The following is a 20,703-nucleotide window of genomic DNA, read 5'->3' as shown; positions in this document are numbered from 1 at the left end:
CATAGATACTCGACAAAAGCCGTGCAGTTCCCCACAGCAGATTGACAAGTTGCTTAGAGCACCTTCAGTACAATAAATGCTTGCTTTTAACCACACGCTTGTGTGTACATGTTGACTACTCTGCGTAGGGCTGCCTTTCATTAGCATACAGTGTACTTTGTGTTGTTGAAATTAAATATGTGCATGGGCGGCGCGAGGCTCAGCAACAACTCTTCATTTGACTGAAGCAAGTCCTGTTTGTGTCCTTTTGATAAATATTAAATAAATACAAAATTTAAAGACATTACACTCACACCAAGACGAGGAATCAAAACAATGACAAGCTGAAATGTACCTCAAACATTAAAGGTGCAGTTCAACCCAAAATCAACAATATATATCTTCCCTCTTACCCGTAGTGCTATTTATCAGTCTAAATTCTTTTGGTTTGAGTTGGCAAGTGTTGGAGATATCGGCCGTAGAGATGTCTGCCTTCTAATGGAACAAGATGCCACTTGGCCTATGGTGCTAAAAGCGCCAAAAAATACATTCCAAAAACTCAATGACATTGTCTTTTTCCAGAAATCATGACCCAGTAACTCAAGAAAATCCACAAACTTGTTTTGAGCAGTTTCATGAAGGAACAATTTTCTTTTTACTGAACTGCACCTATCAACCATATCGCGGCGCAGAAGGAAGCATGCATCTACTCATGCTAAAAGGCTTGTGCTCATCACAGCATGAGATTTAAATGTTAATGATGATGCTGCTAGCTCACCTAGAACTACTGAGCTAGCTTTTGTCACATCTCAGCAGAGGATGATGTTGATGTTAACATCTTGCACTGTCACAAGCTCAACCCTCTTGTCCATGAGTAGATGCACTCTTCCTTCTGCAATGTGATACTGTTGGGAGGTGTAGTTCAGTATAAAGAAAATAGTTCAGACATAAAGTTGCTCACAACAAGGTCTGTGGATTATCTTGAGTAACCAGGCCATGATTCCTAGGAAGAGATATTGCTATTGTATTTTTCAAATGTATTTTTTTGGCGCTTAAAACGCCATGAGCCGAGTGCCATTTAGTTCCATTATTCTGGAGAGAAGGCAGACATCTCTACAGCTGATATTTCCAACACGCAGCAACTCACACCAAAACAATCCAGATTAATAAATAGCACAACAGGTAAGAGAAAAAATTTATGTTTTTCAATTTTGAGATGAACTGTCCCTTTAAGGGTAGGAAACGTCCATTCCTGACACTATATGTTTTGTGTCTAACAGCAACAAGCCTTAATATTTATTCGTTTGATTGACATAAATACACTGTAAAACTCATTTTACAGGCAGCTTATGACCTGTTTTTTAGAGGGTTAAAACAATTGTAACAATGTGGCGCTCTCAGAGACGCTTAACATGTCTTCAGCATGAAGGTGAATGTGCATTTCAAGGTTTTTTTAACTCAACGTTGAGAGTTGACTTCATGGAATGATTCAGGGAACAACTGGATAACACAAAAATGGAAAGCACGCTGAGGACAAAATCAAAGTGAAAGAAGACTTAAGGTTTGAGGGAAAGAAAGGTGCAGGGACGATGAGATGGAGGGACACAAGCTGAGTTTGCGGATTTCACATCCACAGATCTTGACTTTGAGGATGTCACTTTAGAGCGCTGCTGTTCCTATCCCTGATCAAATCTTTTAGACGCTTTGAATTTTGAATTTGTCCTAAAAAGCCAGATTTAAAGATACGTAGAAGTGTAGCTTGAAAGGGTGTTGACAGCAGAGAATTCAGATCGCAGTGGGAGTAGTAAGTGGTATCTCTGATGTCCTCTGCTCTGTGGAGACCTGAATCAGCCTGGCTGTACGTGGGAGTGTGTGCGATACATTCTTCAGCCTCTGCCAGCTACACTTTCCATCCGCTGCTGGGCCTCTGAGCACAGGTGGGAGATAAATAAGGCCTCGTATTCCTTTTCACACCCCTCCCTCATCGCTGACAGACCCCCCACCTCCAGGGTTCCAGTCAGAGCAGCGACTCTGGGGAAGATCACAGCGGCTACAACCAGATATGTCCTACGATAGAGGTCTTTCTCAGGTCCATCTGGGCCGGCTGAGAGTCCCGAGGGTTGGAGGGGAACTGGTTGAGTCCGGTGGTGGTTTTTCCTCTAGCGCTTCAGCACCGGGCTGCCTCGCTCCGGATCTTTCTGTAACGCCTGCAGGACCTGAAGAGATCAAAGACGGTAAAATGTAAGCAACAACACAAACTGAAAACCTCAAAATGTTAAAGTTCTACTGTACCTGCGCCCACTTCCTGTTGCGGCTGGTCATGTGGATGGCGGCGATGTGCTGGAAGAGCTGCTCGGCAGGGATGAGGTCGGGCAGGCGGGTGAGGAACTGAGCCATGTGGATGAAGTCCATGGTGGTCAGGACGTCCTGGTAGAGACGCAGCAGGCCCAGCGCCGTGCGGAACAGGAACTCCTCGTTGTCTCTGCAGAACACGTCCCACACCCGACACGCCAGGTCTAACGGCAGAGACTTACTGTACAAAGTGAAGATCCTGGAGGGACAGAGAGGACAAGGGCACAACGCAGTCATTCAAGCAAACTGATGAAAACACAAAACAACCACATTCATATTGAATGTTTGAGATCAATTTGCAACTGTAGATGATCTACACGCTGAAATTTGGTTTTAGTGCCGGATCACAATCGCAGTTACAGTGACCTTGACCTTTTGACCGCCAATTCTCATAAGTTCAATGTTGAGTCCAGGTAGATGTTTGTGCCAAATTCTGAAGAAAAAAAGTGTTTGTGAGATATTGCTTTTATGACAATGAGACGGATGCTGAGTTACATTGACCTTTGTCCACAAAAATCAAATCAGTTTATTGTGGACGCCAAGTGGATGTTTCTTTGGTCAAATTTGAAATATTACCCTTAAGGTGGTCTTGAGATATCAAATTCAAGAGAATGAGAGGGATGTACGGTCACAGTGACCTTGACCTTTGACCACCACAATATCATCAGGTTATTGTTGAGTCAAGTGAATGTTTGTGCCAAATTTGAAAGAATTTTCTTTTTGAGCTGTCCTTATGATATTGTGTATACAAAAATGACATGTAGGATGTAACAGTGACCTTGACCTTTGAAGCTGTATTGTATTTAAATCCCCTCAAAGTGATCTTGAGATATTGTGCCCACGAGAGTGGGACGGACAGACAGCCTGAAGACAGAATGCCTCTGGCCATGACTGCTGCCAGCGCAGAGGCACAAAAATATGGGATTTGCTCAAGGCAGCTGCCTATAGGATGATCTATCAACGATTACTCCCCTACTTCTACCTTCTTTGAAGGGTTTTTATATCTACTATATTTCCCATTAAAAAACTTCAACAATGGCCTTCGTCCATAGCATTCAGTTATCCCCTTTGTTCTGCGTGCAAATGTGAGGTTTAATAATAACAATAATAATAATAAATTGGATTTATATAGCGCCTTTCTTGAACTCAAGGTCGCTTTACGAACGAAAAACAAAAAGAGGTTTACGAACAGAAGGAGTGAGGCAGAAAGGAGGAAGTAAAAAAAGGCAAAAAACTCACCAGTCGATTAAATAAATATCAGGGTCAAGTTTGTTTTTCTGGAAATGTGCAAAGAGCTTTGGTAGATTTTCTTCAAAGAACACTTCAAATGCCGCAAAGTAAGTCAACATCTGCAGAGAGAGAGAGACACACACACACACACACACACACACACACACACACACACACACACACACACACACACGTAAATACATGTTAAATAAGCGAGGTAATAAGTCATCCGAAGTGGACAAGTGTGAAAGGTTATATTTACAAAGAATATATAATATGTAAATACAGGTGTTAGAGGATAATTCTGCTATCAGACTGGCAGCAGCTTAGTCTTATGTTGCCATCATTTACAAACGCTAAATTGGAAGTTTCCTTGATAAGTGATTTATTTAGAATTTTCTCTTATAAGAAAAGGCAAAATAATGAGGTTCTAACTTAAATGTGAATACAAACAAAACAAGACATTTCAATAGATTCATTAAGAAAACAATCAACAGATTAATCTGTCATGAGGAATGATCTCAGTTAACTGCCTAAATATCAGACAGGGTTTGTCTACAACTACATTTCTGCTTAAATAAATTGCTTTCAAGGTCAAGAATGAATTTTCCTACTCATTAAATGTCAAATATAAACAGCACAGGCAGCCAGTCTGATCTGGTATCTAACCAAAAAGGAAGGAGTCTCTGTCTGTCGGTCTATTCTTGAATTTTCTCGACAATCGTTCATCTGATCAACTTCACCGTTGGCTGATGTGTGTGCTGAGGACTCTTGGATGTGCAGTGTCGAATGCGAGCTCTTGAGATCAACGGATACATTTATTAGTGGTGCAATATGTGCACACTGTGTTGCTTGTTTTGAGGGGACCCCCTATTAACTGTTACTGTTTTTTTTGTTGCTTGCTATGGTTTATTCAAGAACAGAAGAAAGAAAACGGAGAGAGACCCCTAATGTAACATTTCGGCAAACTTTCAAGCATTACTGATGTAACTTTAGGAACTCACTTCGGCTCACTGAAACAGCCTGGTTTCAAACAGCTAGCTGTTAGCAGAAGATGCGTATACTCTAGCATTGCAAGGGGACACAACTACTTCATGGCAGATGTATTGCTCAGGACCCCAGCAGGCTCAGTTTCGAGTGTGAAGTTGACGTCAAGAACGCTGCAAAAGTGCAAAAGTGCAAAAGTGCAAAAGTGTGTGTGTGTGTGTGGGTACTGACAAGGCTGTGGTCGACTCTGAAGAAGGCCATCTGACAGGGCTTGTTGAGCAGGTTGGCAAAAGCTATAAAGGCATCAGCTGTGTCCAGGTTCAGGATCAGCACTGCTGCGATGAACGACATTCCCTGCACCTACACACACACACACACACACACACACACACACACACACACACACACACACACACACACACACACACACACACACACACACACACACACACACACACACACACACACACACACACACACAGAGAGAGAGAGAGAGTTATTTAAAACAATGCAAAACAGGAAAAAAAACTGTGGTTTAAGTGTGGGTTTGTTGTATAAAAAAAAAGTGTTAATATGAAGCGTAGCCTTGACTTCTGTCTCTGAACGCGAGGGCGGAGAAAAAACTTGGGTGGCAAGTTAACACCTGCTAAAGGTTAATGTTGCCTTATGACATCCTTTACGTTGTTGATAATTAAAAGCATTCAATTTAATCTAATTCAAAACTGTATTTTGCAACCATAAATAGTTCGGTTTGGACATTTCTGATTGAAAGAGAGATGAAATACTGATGCAAAGAACAAAACAAAAAAAAAATCTGCAAAGAGGTGAATGCACAGAATGTGTGTGTGTGTGTGTGTGTGTGTGTGTGTGTGTGTGTGTCAGCTCGTGGGTTGGGGTCAGTGCAGGAAGTCGCAGTCATTTCTACCAAAGTATAGAAAGCATGGTACTGCAGTGAAGAGCAGCAAGGCAAACTGCTGCATCTACCAGCACAGTGTGGCTTTGAAGAATTATAGAAGTGCAAACGTCAGTATAATTTAAGAGAACAGAATCAAAAAAACATCCATCACTTGTCTAATGAGAGAGTTTCACGCTGGACACTGTGATGATTTGCTGCATGTGTGCTGCAGCAGTGATGTGGAAAAGAGAGAAAGAAAGACATTGACCACAACCGACACTTTGAATCTGACACTGACCTAGTAACACACATCCTTCTCATTCTGTCAAGGGGCCGTGTTGATTAAATTTAGATTAGATTTAGTTTTCACAAGAGGTAAAGACATTTAAACAATGTCAACAGAAGATGTATCTGTAGAACAGTTTTGACAAGTGACGTGTATTTTCATGGGTAAAAATCCCATTTTGAGTGGTCAAAACTGATTTACAGATATCTTTAATTTAATCATAAATATCAGTAATTCCTTCTTAACAGGTAGGAAAAACGATAACTGATATCTACGATTGCATTTCCACGTGGAAAAAAGGATTGTGACAAATGGAAATTCCCATTTCAGATAACAGCTGCATTGCAGATATGTGGGTATAATGTCATTAAAAGTACCACAGAGCGATTGGCTGATTTTAAATTAGCTGATTCATTTCGGATATGTACAACTGAAGATATCCATAATGACATTTTTGACCAGTTTGAATTCCCTTTCTTGTATCTAAAATTCAGTTCTGACTAGTTATACAAGAAAATGTAGATACATTTAATTGCTACTTGTACAAGTATAATTTCCACTTGTTACAACTGTATTTCAGATATCTGAAAATACACTTTTTTCTAATAAGGCTGACAAATGATACATGCGCCCTCAGCAGGCATCCTAAATTACAGCTCCAAGCCGACATATCAATCATTTAATTTTGTCCTTTTAGTTTGATTTATGATATCTGAAAAGTAAGAACAATTAGTAGTGAATATTGCCATTATAAAAACTAACTAAAAAAAACTAAAAAAATTATACCATCAACATACATTTTCACTAGTAAGAACTGATGAATTACAGCTAGTAAACTTGGAAATAGAACAAAATACATAGAACAAAATTATAGATGTATAGATAGAGAATATAAAGAATTATAGATATCTATAATGGAGTTTTAAAAAAAGGTCAGTGGTAAAAGTTCACTAGTTGCATGTAAGTAACAGATATCTTCAAAGAACATTTCCATTAGTGGGAAATTAACTGTATATATCTGTAATTAGAACCGCTACTAATTAAATTTACATTACTGATATGTTGGTTTGGAATTCTAATTATTAAAAAAGCTTTTGTCGATATCTGCAATTATTATTACCTTGACTAGAGCCTGAGTGTTGTCCGATATGCATGATAAAAGTTTATTTATTAGGGAACATGATGCAGACAAAGATGCCCAGAGTGATTTCAAATCATCAAATTCCCAATGAAGTTTACTGTTTGAGTACAATGGTGTCATTTTTGACAAAACAGTTTACTGTTCAACTGTAAAATCTCCTGCCTTCATTACATATCTTTGTCACATGTTTTTAAAAAACCATAGCTGATCGATAATTGCATCACATAAATCACATTCAAAAAATATCATATCACCCGATATATCAATATTGGAATTTCTCACTCCTTATATCTGTATATCTTTTACTATTTGGAGAGAAACGCAGTTTTAATTCCTGTATGTCTAACAAACACGTCAGAATTGACAATAAAGATGACTTTGACTTTTGACTTTGTATCGGTGCCGAAAATCCAGTATTGTTCAGGCTCTAACCGTAACTGATTTAACATTTAAAGGGTTACCAATATTAAGTGATTTAGAAGTTGACCAATGGTTTTGAAGTACTTATATGATATGATGCCCAAATTTCCAAAATGGTGCGTTGATTGGTCAGACATACTCGAAACGCAAATGTTGCTACGTGACATGGGAAATTCCATTTCTACTGGTTACAATCTTTTTCCACAGGTGGAAATTCAATTGTAGATATCTGTTATCGTTATTATTACTCCATAATTCAATTAAAAGTATTTGTAAATGTTAAAACAGCTTTAACTAGTTGATTTGCTGCAGTCTTAATGTAGCGTATGTATGTGTTGTCAGTGAGAAGAAAAAAAATTGATTATTCCACGAGACTTCACACTTAGTGGAAATCAAATATAAGAAGCTGCCAGTCATTCAGACCACAATATAACAGATAAGAATAGACTCTGGAGGTGTTGCGTGGGAGATCTAAGTCTGCGTCATGACTCATTTTTCACATTTATTTCATACAAGTAGCTACTACTGTGCATACCCTAAAAATGTACCACATATAAAGAGGCGTGGGCATCGCACATGTATGACACACCCCAAATTTAACCACTTTTTATGCCCACTTGTGAGGCTACACTCCTGTTTTCTTAAAGACGCAATACGCAAAGTGGATATGAAAAAAATACGTACGCTTATGTATCACAGCAAGATGTAATGCCATGGTTTTGTGTACGTGTGTGTATGTGGGTGTGTGTGTGTGTGTGTGTTTGTGTGTGTGTGTGTGTAACTTACATAGCCAACGTCTGGCCGGTAACAGGTGTATGCTCCCAGAATGCTGTGCAGCACATCATGATATGGCCCGCCCTGATGATTAACGAAGAAATAATGAAGACAATAGAACAAAGAGGCCAAAAATACACTCAAACACACACCCTTTCGAACAAAGCTCGGTATGTAGATTTATTTTGATGCAATAATAGCACAGTAATGACACTGAGCTTTGCAATTTCTTGCCAAGGTTACAACAGTAACACTGTGTTGGATTTAAAAAAAAAAAAAAAAAAAGACAGACAAAAGTGTTTAGTGCAAGTTTGGCATTAGCATTATTTCATGTGCATCTCTCACTGACCTGCTGGAAGATGCACAGTTGGGGGAAGGTTCTTGAGATGTCCAGTTTGATCAGCTCCAGGCTGGACTCTCGATCTGATGAACCAGCATCTGGGAGAAAAAGATTAAGTATGACCCCCAATCTGACATCCAAAGCTATTGCTTTGAATTAATATGGTCAAAGTGATAGGACACAGTTGAGAGATTTTCAACCTTCAGTTTCGGTCTCTGAGGAAGGTGCCGGCGTGGTCCTACACTTCTCTTTTGCCCGTGCCAAACAGATGCTGTACAGCTCTGCGGGGGACACATAACAGCACCACCGTACAATCAATATGAGAGAAAGGGAGGAAGACAAGAGGCTGCAGACACTGAGAGGAGAACATGATGACTGCACAGAAACCACTTGAGGTGATAAAAGCATTCAGCTCTTGTCATTACTCTGCAGCGCTCACACTAAAGGTGATTACAGGCTCTTGGTGCAGTGCACTGAGTCTCCCGGTCTGTGCTTTGACCTGTGGCCGCCCTCTAGTGATGAGACGCTGGATGGAAATAATGAGCTTTCTAAAACATGACGAGGAGCTCTGCACCGGTGGCCCTGAGCTGACGGTACATCCATATTATCAACTGCAGGCCGAGCTGAACAAGAGCTGAGAAAAGAACAGCGGCCTCATGGGAAAATATACTTCAGGGATAAAAGAGCAATAAATATGGTGAATATTAACAAGAATATTTCAGACTTTTTCTTAATGAGCTAACAACGTAATGCAGTGGGACTTTTATTACAGATGGGAGAAAAATATCATTTTTTTTAGGGCTTGGAAAATGGAATTGTGAAATTCCATGATTTTTCCAGGTTTTCAATGACCGTGAGAACCCTGTTAGGAATTACAGAGTTGGCAGTGGTGGCATTAGCAGCAGTAATAAAGCCTCTTTACTTAAAATGGGGGAATACTGTCACTGAGCTGCTACTTATGAAAAGAAGGACAACTTTAAAGAGGACTGAGCTCCGTGTGACTGTGTGTGTGCATGTGTGTGTATGTGTAGAGTGCTAATGCAGAGGACTGTGCTCCATTTAAAAGGCTGAGCGCTACAAAGCGGAAAGGGCCAGCTCAGCAGTCAGTGCTTATCTGCAAGAACCCTGGAGGAGCTTTCACTGAGTGATTTGAAGTCGGTGCTCCTTTAGCATGTGGGAAATGATTCTGCGGTGTGTGTGTGTGTGTGTGTGAGTGCGTGTGTAATCTCCAGCCAAAGTGGAGAGCTCATTGAAATGCAGCTTGCTCCTTCTTGCACTGAGGTAATCATTGGACAATGCTCTGTCTTAATGGACACACTCTTTCTCTTCCTCTTCTATCTAACTTAAGGCCACGTATTCAGTTACAAAAACTGAGACAAACTGCTTCACCCCGACTCTGTGTGCGTGTCTGTGTGTGTGCGCATGTGTGTGTGTATAGTTTGTGTGTACATACTGGTGTGTTTTTAAGTGATGAACAAAGACTAGTCTGGTGACAGTGCAGAGCAGGACATGACTCAAGTTAAATACAGTTGTGACAATTATGTTCTCGAAATAACACACACTCTGTCACGCATGCGTACCGTGTGTGATGTTGAGCTCGTTGCCCACAGCCAGACTCCACACTTTGCCTCTCACGCTGGGGGGGATGCCCTGCCACCACAGGTCTCTCACTCGTCGAGACGTACACCTGGAGGAAGGTTAAATGTAAAGTTTAGCACATCAGAGGCAGCTTCATATCATATATTGATCAGAGCCACAAGGTGGCGGTCACATTTCTACAGTTAGCTCCTTAACCCTTAACCCTCAAACCTTAAAACCTGGATCAACATCATTTTTAATGATCTGCATTCAGATGTCTTTCACAAGTATTTTAAATGTTAAACACTGAGCAAACTGCTATAATTTATTCTTCTTTTGACTGAGTTATTATACATTTTAAGCAGACTTTTCCCAGGTAATTTCACTTTTCACAGCGCATCATTATTCAGAAATAAAAGCGTGTATCAACCATCGACCAATCGAAATCAAGTATACAACAAAGTCGTGCAATAGGAATGTATGACAAGAGGCCCTGACGGCGATATTAACTCAAATCAAAATGCTGGAATGAATGTGTGGCAGCTCTGCCTGTGAAGCACATTGTGTTTGTTAATCCCATAATGACTCATCATGTCAGAATATGATGTTTGTGTTTTCTCCTGCAGCGCTCGTCTGCAGCAGCTGTTCAGTAAAATGATCAGTAATGAGAATTTGATGCATGGCAATTAGTATTCCCCATGTCGGCCTCTAGGTTGTAATATTTTGGTCATTATTTTACAGATGACTCCATTAATGACTCAGATATACACTGTATTGAGTGTGAAATACATCTTATGTTCAGGGCAACACACTGATAAACACATTTCAGGTATTAAACTGAGGGCCTGGTCATTCAGCAATAACTGTATAACTTATACTTATATACTGTGGTGTTATAAAACAGCAGTATGCTGAGATGTACAGTCAAGTCACTGGCACATCAGGCAGTAACAGGGTATTTTTATCACAAAGCTGCAGATGTTAAAAGAGTTTTTGCAATAGACAGTGATGACGATGATTTATGTCATATGGTTTGATTTTTGCCCTAAATGTTTGTAAATACAGGGTTCCTACAGCTAAAGGCGAGTTAGATTTAAGACTTTTAAAGACTTTTTAATAGCACTCAGAACTAAGTTCAACGCCAATTTTCTAATAACCAAAACTGAACAATTTTATTTTGCCCAAATGTTTATTGCAAAACATGACTTTTTTGTGCAGTGAAAAAGTTAAGATTATTTATATCAAATGTTGGGAAAAACAAGTCTTTTTAGAGCGGAGCAGGTGGAAGACAATGAACATATTATCTTATCATAATATTATCTATTCAGTTTACCAACAGATGTGGGATATATCTGGCACATCTGGTCTGTTTTCTAGACTATTAAAAAAAAAAAAAAAAGATGTTACCAATTATTTTTGAGATTTTTCAATGCAAGGCATAAAAAAAGATTCATAAAATTATGCATCCCATGTCTGGACATTTTTAAGACTTTTAAAGGATTAATTTAAGTCATTTTAATACCAATTAGGGCCTTATTTTTAGATTAATGAATTCAATGCCTTTTAAGACTTTTTTAAGCATCTGCAGGGGACCCTGAAATGTTGTACACTGTATTGTTTCTCTTTTTCTTTTTCGGGCTAAGAGAAGATACTGAACTGCATGGTCAGATGGGGTTTACTGGTGTTGGTTTGGAAACTGATCCTCTCATATTCCCACAAAAACAAAAGTGGAACAAAAAGGACAACTGAGATGCTTGGATTGCTTCCTAAAGGAACCTGGCTGCTTTTTAACTTTAATTTTCCACAACAGGTCCGGGTTACCAGAGCCAATTTGGAAAAATCAAACAACAAAAACCTTTTTTTTCCCAAACAATTATAGATTTTTCTGATCAATTTTTGTGTTTAAAAGTTAAGCTACAATTCTTTGTTTAAATTACTGTACTTTTCCGTTGATTAGTGTAAATTCATTCTCTGTAACAAAGAAGTAAGTTGCTATAAAAAGTGCATGGGAATCATTGTTTTCGTTCGTTTTTGTTTGCACTCACATTGTACTCCAGTTGGGTAAGATCTCCTGGTTCCAGATCTGGGCGGCTGTGCCGATGCTCTCCTCGAGCTTACACCGATCCTCCAGCTGCTTCTTCCTCTTCTGAGCCTCCTTCAACTCTGCAGACAGCAGCGTGCAGCAAACATCAGCGGACAGGATGGATACATGTGCACTGCTGCATGGCTTTATTTCATATTCACAGCATTGTTTACATACTGCATGCGCCTCTTTTGTTGACCCAGATTTTCTCTGAAATCCAAATATTTTCAAACTGCTGAATAACCGTATCCGCATCGTCTTATTTTAGCTGCCTGCCGTCGTGTGTTTGACACAGAATTTCAAAATAAAGGCCGAGAAGATGATATAGATAGCTGTTTTCACATTTTGCATCAGTGACATTTTTAAACAACAACTAAAAACGGATATATTTAGTCTGGCTTTTAAATAAAGTAATTGTAATTATCATTTTTTTAATCAATTCTCAATCAATTTTACTATTCTTAGTGGTAACTTTACTTTTTACCTTTACTTTCATGTTTTGTTTATCACTGCCTGTCGTTTGATTGTCTAATCTTGTGTTTTTTTGGGTTGCTTTTTTTTTCTATTGTGAAGTACTTTGAGATGCATCCCTTGTATGAAAAGTGCTCTATAAATAAAGTTTACTAGTATTATTATTATTATTGAACCACTGATAACTGAATTCATACATCAGTCAAGTTCAATGTATCATTACACCCCTACAAGCGAGCATTTTAATTATCCTGGAAACAGGAGTTTAGTTAGGTAGTGTTAGAGGAAGCTGGTGAACCTTTATGACTGTATTGCGTATTTCGCCACAAATTTTGAGAGCATGGCGAATAAGCAGGGATCATTTTTATGAAAATTGACATCAAATCGTTATTGTTATTTGATAACAACTAACACGCTCTGTAGGGGCGAGTAAATATTGACTTCAGGTAAGTGGATTTCTGTCCCGCTTGCCTGACAAGTGAACCAAAAAAAGAAAAAGGCAGAAGACTGCTTCACTCTCTGCGGCTGAACGCTCTGGAACAAGACAGTAATGGAGTCGTGATTACTCTGTCCATTGAGCTCACCTCTCTTCTTGGCCTGGGCCACCATCTCTTCATACTGCTGTCTGTGCTTCTGGGCCTCCTCGGCTGGCTTGGCAGGCAGGTTCCTGTAAGTCACATACATCATCAGTGCAGGGAAATGAAGTAGCAGCTGCATGTTCTCTGAGCTGAACTTGCATTATTCATGTTAGGAAAGCTTGTGTGCTATAAAGCGAAAACACAGACGGAAGAACAGGTCCGTGTTTATTTAGCCTTGTAACTTTCTTTTTGCTCATGTAGTTAACTGTGCTGTGTTTGATAAACAACTGCGGATCATCCGGTGGATATTAAGTGTGTTGATCCAACTGACATTTGCGCATTTGCATTTTATTTTTTTACTTTCTTCTTCTATGAATCATTAAAGAGAGAAAAACTAACTCAAGGTGCATTTGGTAGCTTCTAATCTAATCTATTATATATATATGTATGTATGTATAAATCATTTTTTTAAATTTGCTCATTTATTCTGCCCCGATCATATTTAATTATATTATTAATACTATCATTTCTGTGTTTCCTGCCAGTATTCTTTGAACGGTATTTACTCTTATTGGTGTGTTATTTTTGTCTTGTTATTGTTTCTTTCTTTTGTCTTTAATTAGTTCGGGTATTTTTTTTTTGGCTTATCGTTTCGTTGCCTCTGCAAGAATCGCTTTTTGTTTCTGCTTTGCCTTGTTTGTCAAAGCACTTTGTAAGCTCTGTTTTTAAAAGCGCTATATAATTAAATTCTTACATCAGTCCCAATTCTTATGAGTTATTGTAGATGAAAGACTGACTTGGAAAAAACATGTTGATCATGTTTGTAAAAGGTAAATGAAAATGACTGTAATACTGAGAAAAATCTGTTCTGGTCTCTGGTTCATTTGTCTTTTCATTTAACTTTGTATTAAAAGTCCAATCCATCCATGTATCAGTTATTGGAATATTGTTTGGGCTGCTACATATTCTTCCTGTCTCTATTAGATTATTTTAATCCGAAAGAGGTTTTTAAAAATGATTTCAAACACAAGCCAAAAGTCATCTGCACCCTTGTTTAGGGAAATTTAAACTCTGTAAATACTTTTTTATCATGTGTTTTTGTTTAAATTCATATATCTAAAGGAAGAGCTTCCAGGTACATTTCATACTTATTCCTTATCATCAGACATTTACTCCTATTCAATAAGGCATCCAAAGGACTTTCATTTATCTTACTGTTGCACTACAAGTCATTAATTTTTCATCAGATTTAGAGGTCCTCATCTCTGGAATTCACTATGTAAAACCCTGAATACCTTATTCACTTTCAAAACTCATTTTAAAAAGTTTCTAAGCAGAATAGACTATATGTATTGCAACTCTTGCACATTGATATTCTTCCAAACTTTGTCTTGAGTATTTTCTTTTTTTCATTTCCTGTTTCTTTTTCGCTGCATGTTCTTCTACACTTCCTCCATTGTACCTTTTGTACATACATGTTGTGTTCTTTATATTGTTTTTTCATTTTATATTTTTAAATTGCTTCTATATTTTTTTTAAATCTCTTATACTATTTAAATTCAATATTTTTTATTCTTTCTTTATGTTAACTGTTTTGCACCGAAACACCAAGTCAAATTCCTTGTATATGTAAATGTAAATGTATTCGGCAATAAAACCGGATTTTTCTGACTTTTTTCATGTTGTTTTTTGTTCTGCTTTTTGATTTACAAGGTTTTAAAGACTTAGATTTGGTTGATTTGAAGAGGAGGACTTTGGGTCTTCTTTCCTCTCCTGCACAGCAAACCTTACTTTGTAATTTTACCATGTTATATTTTATCCTGAGAAAATTTCATGCAAATAAATTAAACTTAAATAAAAAAAATACTCTTCTTCTATTATACGAGTACAAATAAACGGTGCACTCTAATTTAACTCTGCCAATAGCACTACACCCTAAAAATATACTATGTGCACTTTTCTACATGATCTTTGTGTTGTTTCATGCAGCAGCTGAACTCTTTTTGCCATTGTCATGGTGTTAGAATAAACTTCCTCGTGTTCACACAGAAAATCAGGCTAAGTTCTACTGTTGTTTTCATTCACCGTGTTCCCTTAGCGGCACCAGTGCTACTTCTGTGTCTGAGCCAGCACCGCTGAATGAAACATGAGGCCCTGCATACGTCTGTCTGTGAGCCTGCATGTACGTATGGAGCCAGGCTGAGGGAGGGCCATTAAACTTTCAGCAGCGCCTCTCTTTTACCGTGTGTGATACAAACAGGGACGCAGCGAGGGCTGGAACAATGCTGAATGGAGTCTAATGACACAGGAAGGAGGGCTGATAAAGGAGGAATGAAGATATCAAAAGACAACAGACGTGGCTTTGTTGTCTGATGAGCAAACTCTGCTGGCAGAGAAAGAGGACGAAAAAACGTGGGATAGTCTAATACGATGTAAGACAGTGTGTCTTTGTGCGTGTGTGAATGTGTTTACATACGCAGGTCTGTCCTCCAGTATAAGCGCGGTGGTGGAGAGGGGCTCAAAGTCCAGGTTTTTCCTCACACCCTGCCTGGGAGATGTCGGGTTGCCAGGTCCAGCTCTGCCACTCTTTGTTTCATATTCCTGCATACAAAAAACCACAGAATTTAGACACAAGTTGAGCTTTAACCATAGTGAATATGTGCAATGTTCTCAATTATCTATGGTATTATTTATTTATTTTGTGCATATAGCTTTTCATGTCTATGCATATGTAGGTACTGAGCGTGTATTTTACTGAGCTCCGCTATGGTTGTGCGACTAAATTTCTTTTTGTATACCTGTACAATTGATTCTGATTCTGAAATTGCTTTTTGTGAGGTTCCCAACATTTATATACACACACATACACACACATACACACACACACACACACACACACACACATAGAGGAACATAGATGGTAAGTTACTTTATATTCCATGCCACAGTATGAATAGGACATGCTTTGCACTTCCAAAGGCAGAGAAAAAAGCCACAAGAGCCACAGCTGACCTCCAAACTAAGTGTTGTGATCAGATACAGACTGCTAGGATTTAATGTGTGAGGAAAGGAGAAGACAGGAATAAGAATAAATATAGAATATGACTATGTGTGCATTAAGTCAAACAGAAACACTTGAAAATCTCTTGACAGCCTTGCGACACTGCTCTTTTGGCCTCTGAGCATTTGTCAGCTGGTGTCTAATGAGTGTGTGGTTTCTGCCTCACCTCTGAGAGCATGATGCAGGCCTATAGAAAGAGGAGGCCATGTGACTAAGCTGAGGCCACACAGCAGTTTAACACAAGGCCAACTATCAGCTGACTTAAAGGCTCTGTGTATGTGTGTGTGTGTGTGTGTGTGTGTGTGTGTGTGTGTGTGTGTGTGGTGACAGCTCTTATTTTAAAAGGGACAGCTCACCCCCAGTACCTTCATAATTAACTAGAAAGACAATACAGTGTATTCTATCAGCTGCCTACTGATGGAGTTAAAGGGACCGTTCACTGCCAAACCAAATGACGTATTTTTTGAGCATTAGCCTCTCGTTAATGAGTAGATGCACACTTCCTTCTGAGCAGCAAAAAGTTGGCATTTGAACAACTCGACAGCAGTGTCCCTTTTCAGAAATCATGACCCCGTTACTCATGATAATCCACAGAAGGTTTCATGTAGGAACTATTTTATCTCAACTAAACTACATCTGCTGACCGAATCATTGCGCAGAAGGAAGTGTGCATCTACTTATGGACGAGAGGCTTGTGGCAGATGTAAACATTATTGGCATCCTCCTTGGCTGAGCTGTAATGTTAGTTAACTAAGTGGTGCTGGGCGAGCTGGCAGAAGATCCACACTTCCTTCTGCATGGTGATACAGTTGGCGGGTGTAGTTTTGTAGAGAGAAAATTGCCCCTACATGAAACTGCTCACAACTCCACACTGATCTCTGGGAAGAGACATTACTATTAGGTTTTTCAAACGTCTATCTTTGGCGATTTGAGCACCACAAGCTGAGTGCTATCTAGTTCCATGATTTTGGAGAGAAGTCAGACATCTCTACAGTCAATATCTCCGAGACTCTGCAACTCCACCAAAACAATCTAGACTGATAAACAGCACAACAGGTAAGAGTTAAAGAAATAAATTGTTTTTGATTTTGGCGCTAACTGTCCCTTTAAGTCCAGCATTAGGCAGTTGAAAGGTAGTGCAAATAGTTCAGGGAACTGTTGGAATACACTAGATTGCCCTTCTAGTTAATTAGGAAGCTACTGTAAATAGGACAAGTGCAATATGAGCGCACACATCCCACTGTGTGTCCAAAATGGCCTCCAGTGTGCACTGAGCTGGTTAATAATGCAGGCTGAGGACTGCAAGCAATCAGCTTAACACAGTGCTGCCACGGGGACGCTCATATTGATCAGCAAAGGCCACAATACAGACTGGAAAACCTATTTCTACAAAAGGAGAGTGTGAGTGTGCATGCGTGAGTGTTAGTGATGCAGGCCTTGTTATTAATGTGTCTTTGTGGTGCTGTCTGGTGTACAAGAGCCTGGGGGACAAATAAAGGTAAATGAATCAGGTTTAGGAGGGCAGGGAGTCACGGAACAAAAGTAACAGGAGAGACATAAAAAGACATAGACACCATAAACTATTGAAATTATTATTATAACCTTCACAAGATACCTTGATATTTATCATATCATACGGATGACTGTTGGTGTTTTCACAAAATATTTAAACAGAGATTTTTGATAAATATTTTTCAGTAAAATGTGACTTTAATGACTAAGTGGCTGAGGGCAAATAGTAGAACAGCTAGAACAGTCTGGTAAGTTCAGAACATTTATTATTTAATCATCACTGAGACCTGAGTATTTAATTTTGTTCTTATGTATTGTAAGGCTGGAATGACAATAAAGAGTCTCATATAAAAATATCTATGTAATATTGATATATTTTTCCTAGCCCTATTTACAGGATTGATAAAAATTGCCATAAATAAAAAAATCAGTAACAAGAATTTCACATTTAAACAGGTATTAGTCCATTCTGATAGATATTTGGGACTGAAAAAAATTGTAGGGTTAACACTTGACTCTGTCAAAGGGTAAAAATAATACTTAAAGCACCACCTCAAAGGTGAATAATGAACACAATATTTTGTACTTGTACAAAAATCTAAATTTAAATACAGTTCTGGTTTTATGGGAAGGTTTGTGGTGAGTATTCTATCTATCTTATGGGCAGATATGACAGTCCTAAATTGAGTTTCTTATCCAACTTCTGTCGAGAAAGCAAAAATGAGAGCAAATAAAATAGCTGAAAACTTCAAAAAAAAAAGAAAGTGTGGAGAATTTTGCTTCAAAGGGGGGAGTAAACACTGAGCAGCAGCTGTCAGTATCCACTTTTCCTATCTTGCAAAGAATAAAGAAAGGCCGTGCCAGAAAAAGGTGGCCACATTTCAAAGTGACAGCAGGGTATCGTCTTTTTCCACACACAGTGGAGAGAGCGGTTTATGTGCAAATAAGAGGACCTGAGTGATGTCAAAGAGGTGGGAGATTATGGGAAAGCCTGACAGTAAAAGGAAAGCAGTTCAGGAGACAGAAGCAAATGAGGGCAATGATGGAGAAAGAGTGAGGCAGGAACCTCCACCGCTGGAAACGGAGGTGATTCATGGGTAAGACTGCAATCTGCAGTGGGATGAGAGTAGAGCCTTACACAGAGGGTGAGTCACCATTCTCATGTGTGTGCGCTTTCCCCTACTCTTCTTCTTCTTTACAGTCCATATCCTCACTTTCATATGCTCTGATTCCATCTATCAGTCCCTAAATTCCCTAGAAACTTCTTGAACTAGTGACTTTTTGTGAACTTTTTGTGACTTTTGAAGCCTGAGCAATTTGGCCTAATTTCTTTCAAAAACGTGAAAAAAGGAAAGAGGAACTTAGGAAAGAATGAACCAAAAATTAACAAAAAATTTTTGAAAAAAATAAAATTAAAAAAAATCTAAGGGAATTACCTGAAAATTAGCAAAAAAAAAAAAAAAAGGAAAAAAAGGGTAAATCTGTGTTTTCACAGTCATATAGTAAGGGGAGCTGTTGTGGATGTTGTGACCAAAAACAGGTCAAGAAGAGGATCCTGCTGGAAACCGGAAGGGGAAGAGGTAAATTGGCAACTTTATCGCTATATTCAGCATCGCTATATTCTGAGCGACTTTATTTTTTTGTCAAAAATGTAATTTTCTCAGCTTTCGATCTGAAAATGATGAAAATGCACAAATTACAATGTTGATTAAAAAAAGGAATGAAAAAGGCTGAAATATTATTTTTTTTAATGTGTTATTTCGTCTGTGCTTTACTTTTAAAAATATATTCAAAGAACAAAATATTCTGGGGGTCTTGAAAGATGAATGAATATGATCAAAAATGCTGGCGGTGGCTGGCAACTTAAAAATAATACTCCGGTGGGGAAAGCGTTAAAGCCATCTGGTAGTGCACTACAACTCGTTTCCTCCACTGGAAGGGCGCCCTGGAGGGCTCTACATCGTCTTTTACCTACCATGGGGGATCCATGCTAGTTAATTAATTTGCAGATGCAACCAAACTTTTCAATAGATGTCAGTTTCTGGAGGGCCAAAGTGTGCCCTGCAACAGACTTGGTAAGGTCCCCCCCCTCCCCCCACAAGCTACTTAGAAGATTAAGGAGTCAGCAGCCGACAAAGGTATAAAAAGTCTTTTAAAAAAAGTTTTTCAATAATTGTAAATCACTGCGACCACGAAGAGGGCCTTGAGCAGCAAAATATTAGGCTGATTGGTGCAGTAGTTTGTGAGATTAGCTGCAGGCAGACATTCAAACACAGAGGTAATGAATAGGTAACATGCCTTTACTGCTGCTTGCTTTATTAACGACAGTGTGTACCCGCGGGAACAGCTGCAGGTCGATAAAAAAGGTTATCCAGAGCTTTGCACCATGAGAGTAGATGGAGACTGCAGAGAGAGAGGGAGGGAGAGGAAGACGAGAGGGAGGCAGACTGCGTGGGAAGGAGGGAAGGAGCAATTTGGCATCTGTCCAGCAGCAATGCAGGTGATCCCGACAAGGTGAAACAAAAGACGGGATGTGTGTGAAGCTTCACAGAGGTGTGTGTGTGGAAGGGAAGATGTGTGTGAATGTGATATGAATAGGAATACAGTGCAAATCGCGAAACTAGAAGTGTTTAAGTATTTGAAATATGTGAGGGGGAGAAACTACCTAAAATGATAAGCTACAACAGTAACAAATAGACTTATGGTGCTGAAAAGTTTGTCAGAATTCACACGGTGTCCTTGCAGAAACACAAAAATTTTAAAGTTTTTTTTTTTACATATGAGGTAGCACTACCTAAGACCTGTGCTGACATTCATGTACAAAATCAGTGGAATTCCTCCAGTAATTGTAATTTAGAAGCGGACAGATAAACAGTGTCACACATGTTATATATTCACAATAATGGTAAAACAGTCCTATCTCCTCACTCTTAGGGTGGAACTTTAATCTGTGCATGGTGAAGTAGCTTTTAGCTGCTGGAATAGCAACTGTATCCCATGATAACCTGCCGCCAGG

At 39.0% G+C, this 20,703-nt stretch overlaps 1 protein-coding gene across 2 annotated transcripts in view; it reads right to left on the bottom strand.

Moving 5' to 3' along the window:
* Positions 1-1,795: 1,795 nt before the first annotated feature.
* tbc1d14 (TBC1 domain family, member 14) overlaps positions 1,796-20,703 on the bottom strand; it is a 38,302-nt gene continuing 19,394 nt past the window's right edge. For both annotated transcript variants that reach the window (XM_042512439.1, XM_042512438.1), the window contains 11 exons: positions 15,591-15,715; positions 13,121-13,203; positions 12,028-12,145; positions 9,985-10,091; positions 8,605-8,685; positions 8,414-8,502; positions 8,077-8,148; positions 4,780-4,908; positions 3,571-3,680; positions 2,272-2,530; positions 1,796-2,195 (listed from right to left, as the gene is read on the bottom strand). In XM_042512439.1, coding sequence (XP_042368373.1) covers positions 2,139-2,195; positions 2,272-2,530; positions 3,571-3,680; positions 4,780-4,908; positions 8,077-8,148; positions 8,414-8,502; positions 8,605-8,685; positions 9,985-10,091; positions 12,028-12,145; positions 13,121-13,203; positions 15,591-15,715 — 1,230 coding nt within the window. In that variant the 3' untranslated portion in view covers positions 1,796-2,138. The remainder of the gene's footprint in view (positions 2,196-2,271; positions 2,531-3,570; positions 3,681-4,779; positions 4,909-8,076; positions 8,149-8,413; positions 8,503-8,604; positions 8,686-9,984; positions 10,092-12,027; positions 12,146-13,120; positions 13,204-15,590; positions 15,716-20,703) is intronic.

The sequence above is a fragment of the Plectropomus leopardus genome, chromosome 23, assembly GCF_008729295.1.
Source record: "Plectropomus leopardus isolate mb chromosome 23, YSFRI_Pleo_2.0, whole genome shotgun sequence".
In the NCBI taxonomy this organism is placed as follows: Eukaryota; Metazoa; Chordata; class Actinopteri; order Perciformes; family Serranidae; genus Plectropomus; species Plectropomus leopardus.
The sequence above is the reverse complement of the archived record's forward strand: the minus strand, read 5'-3'. Positions and strand labels throughout refer to the sequence as shown.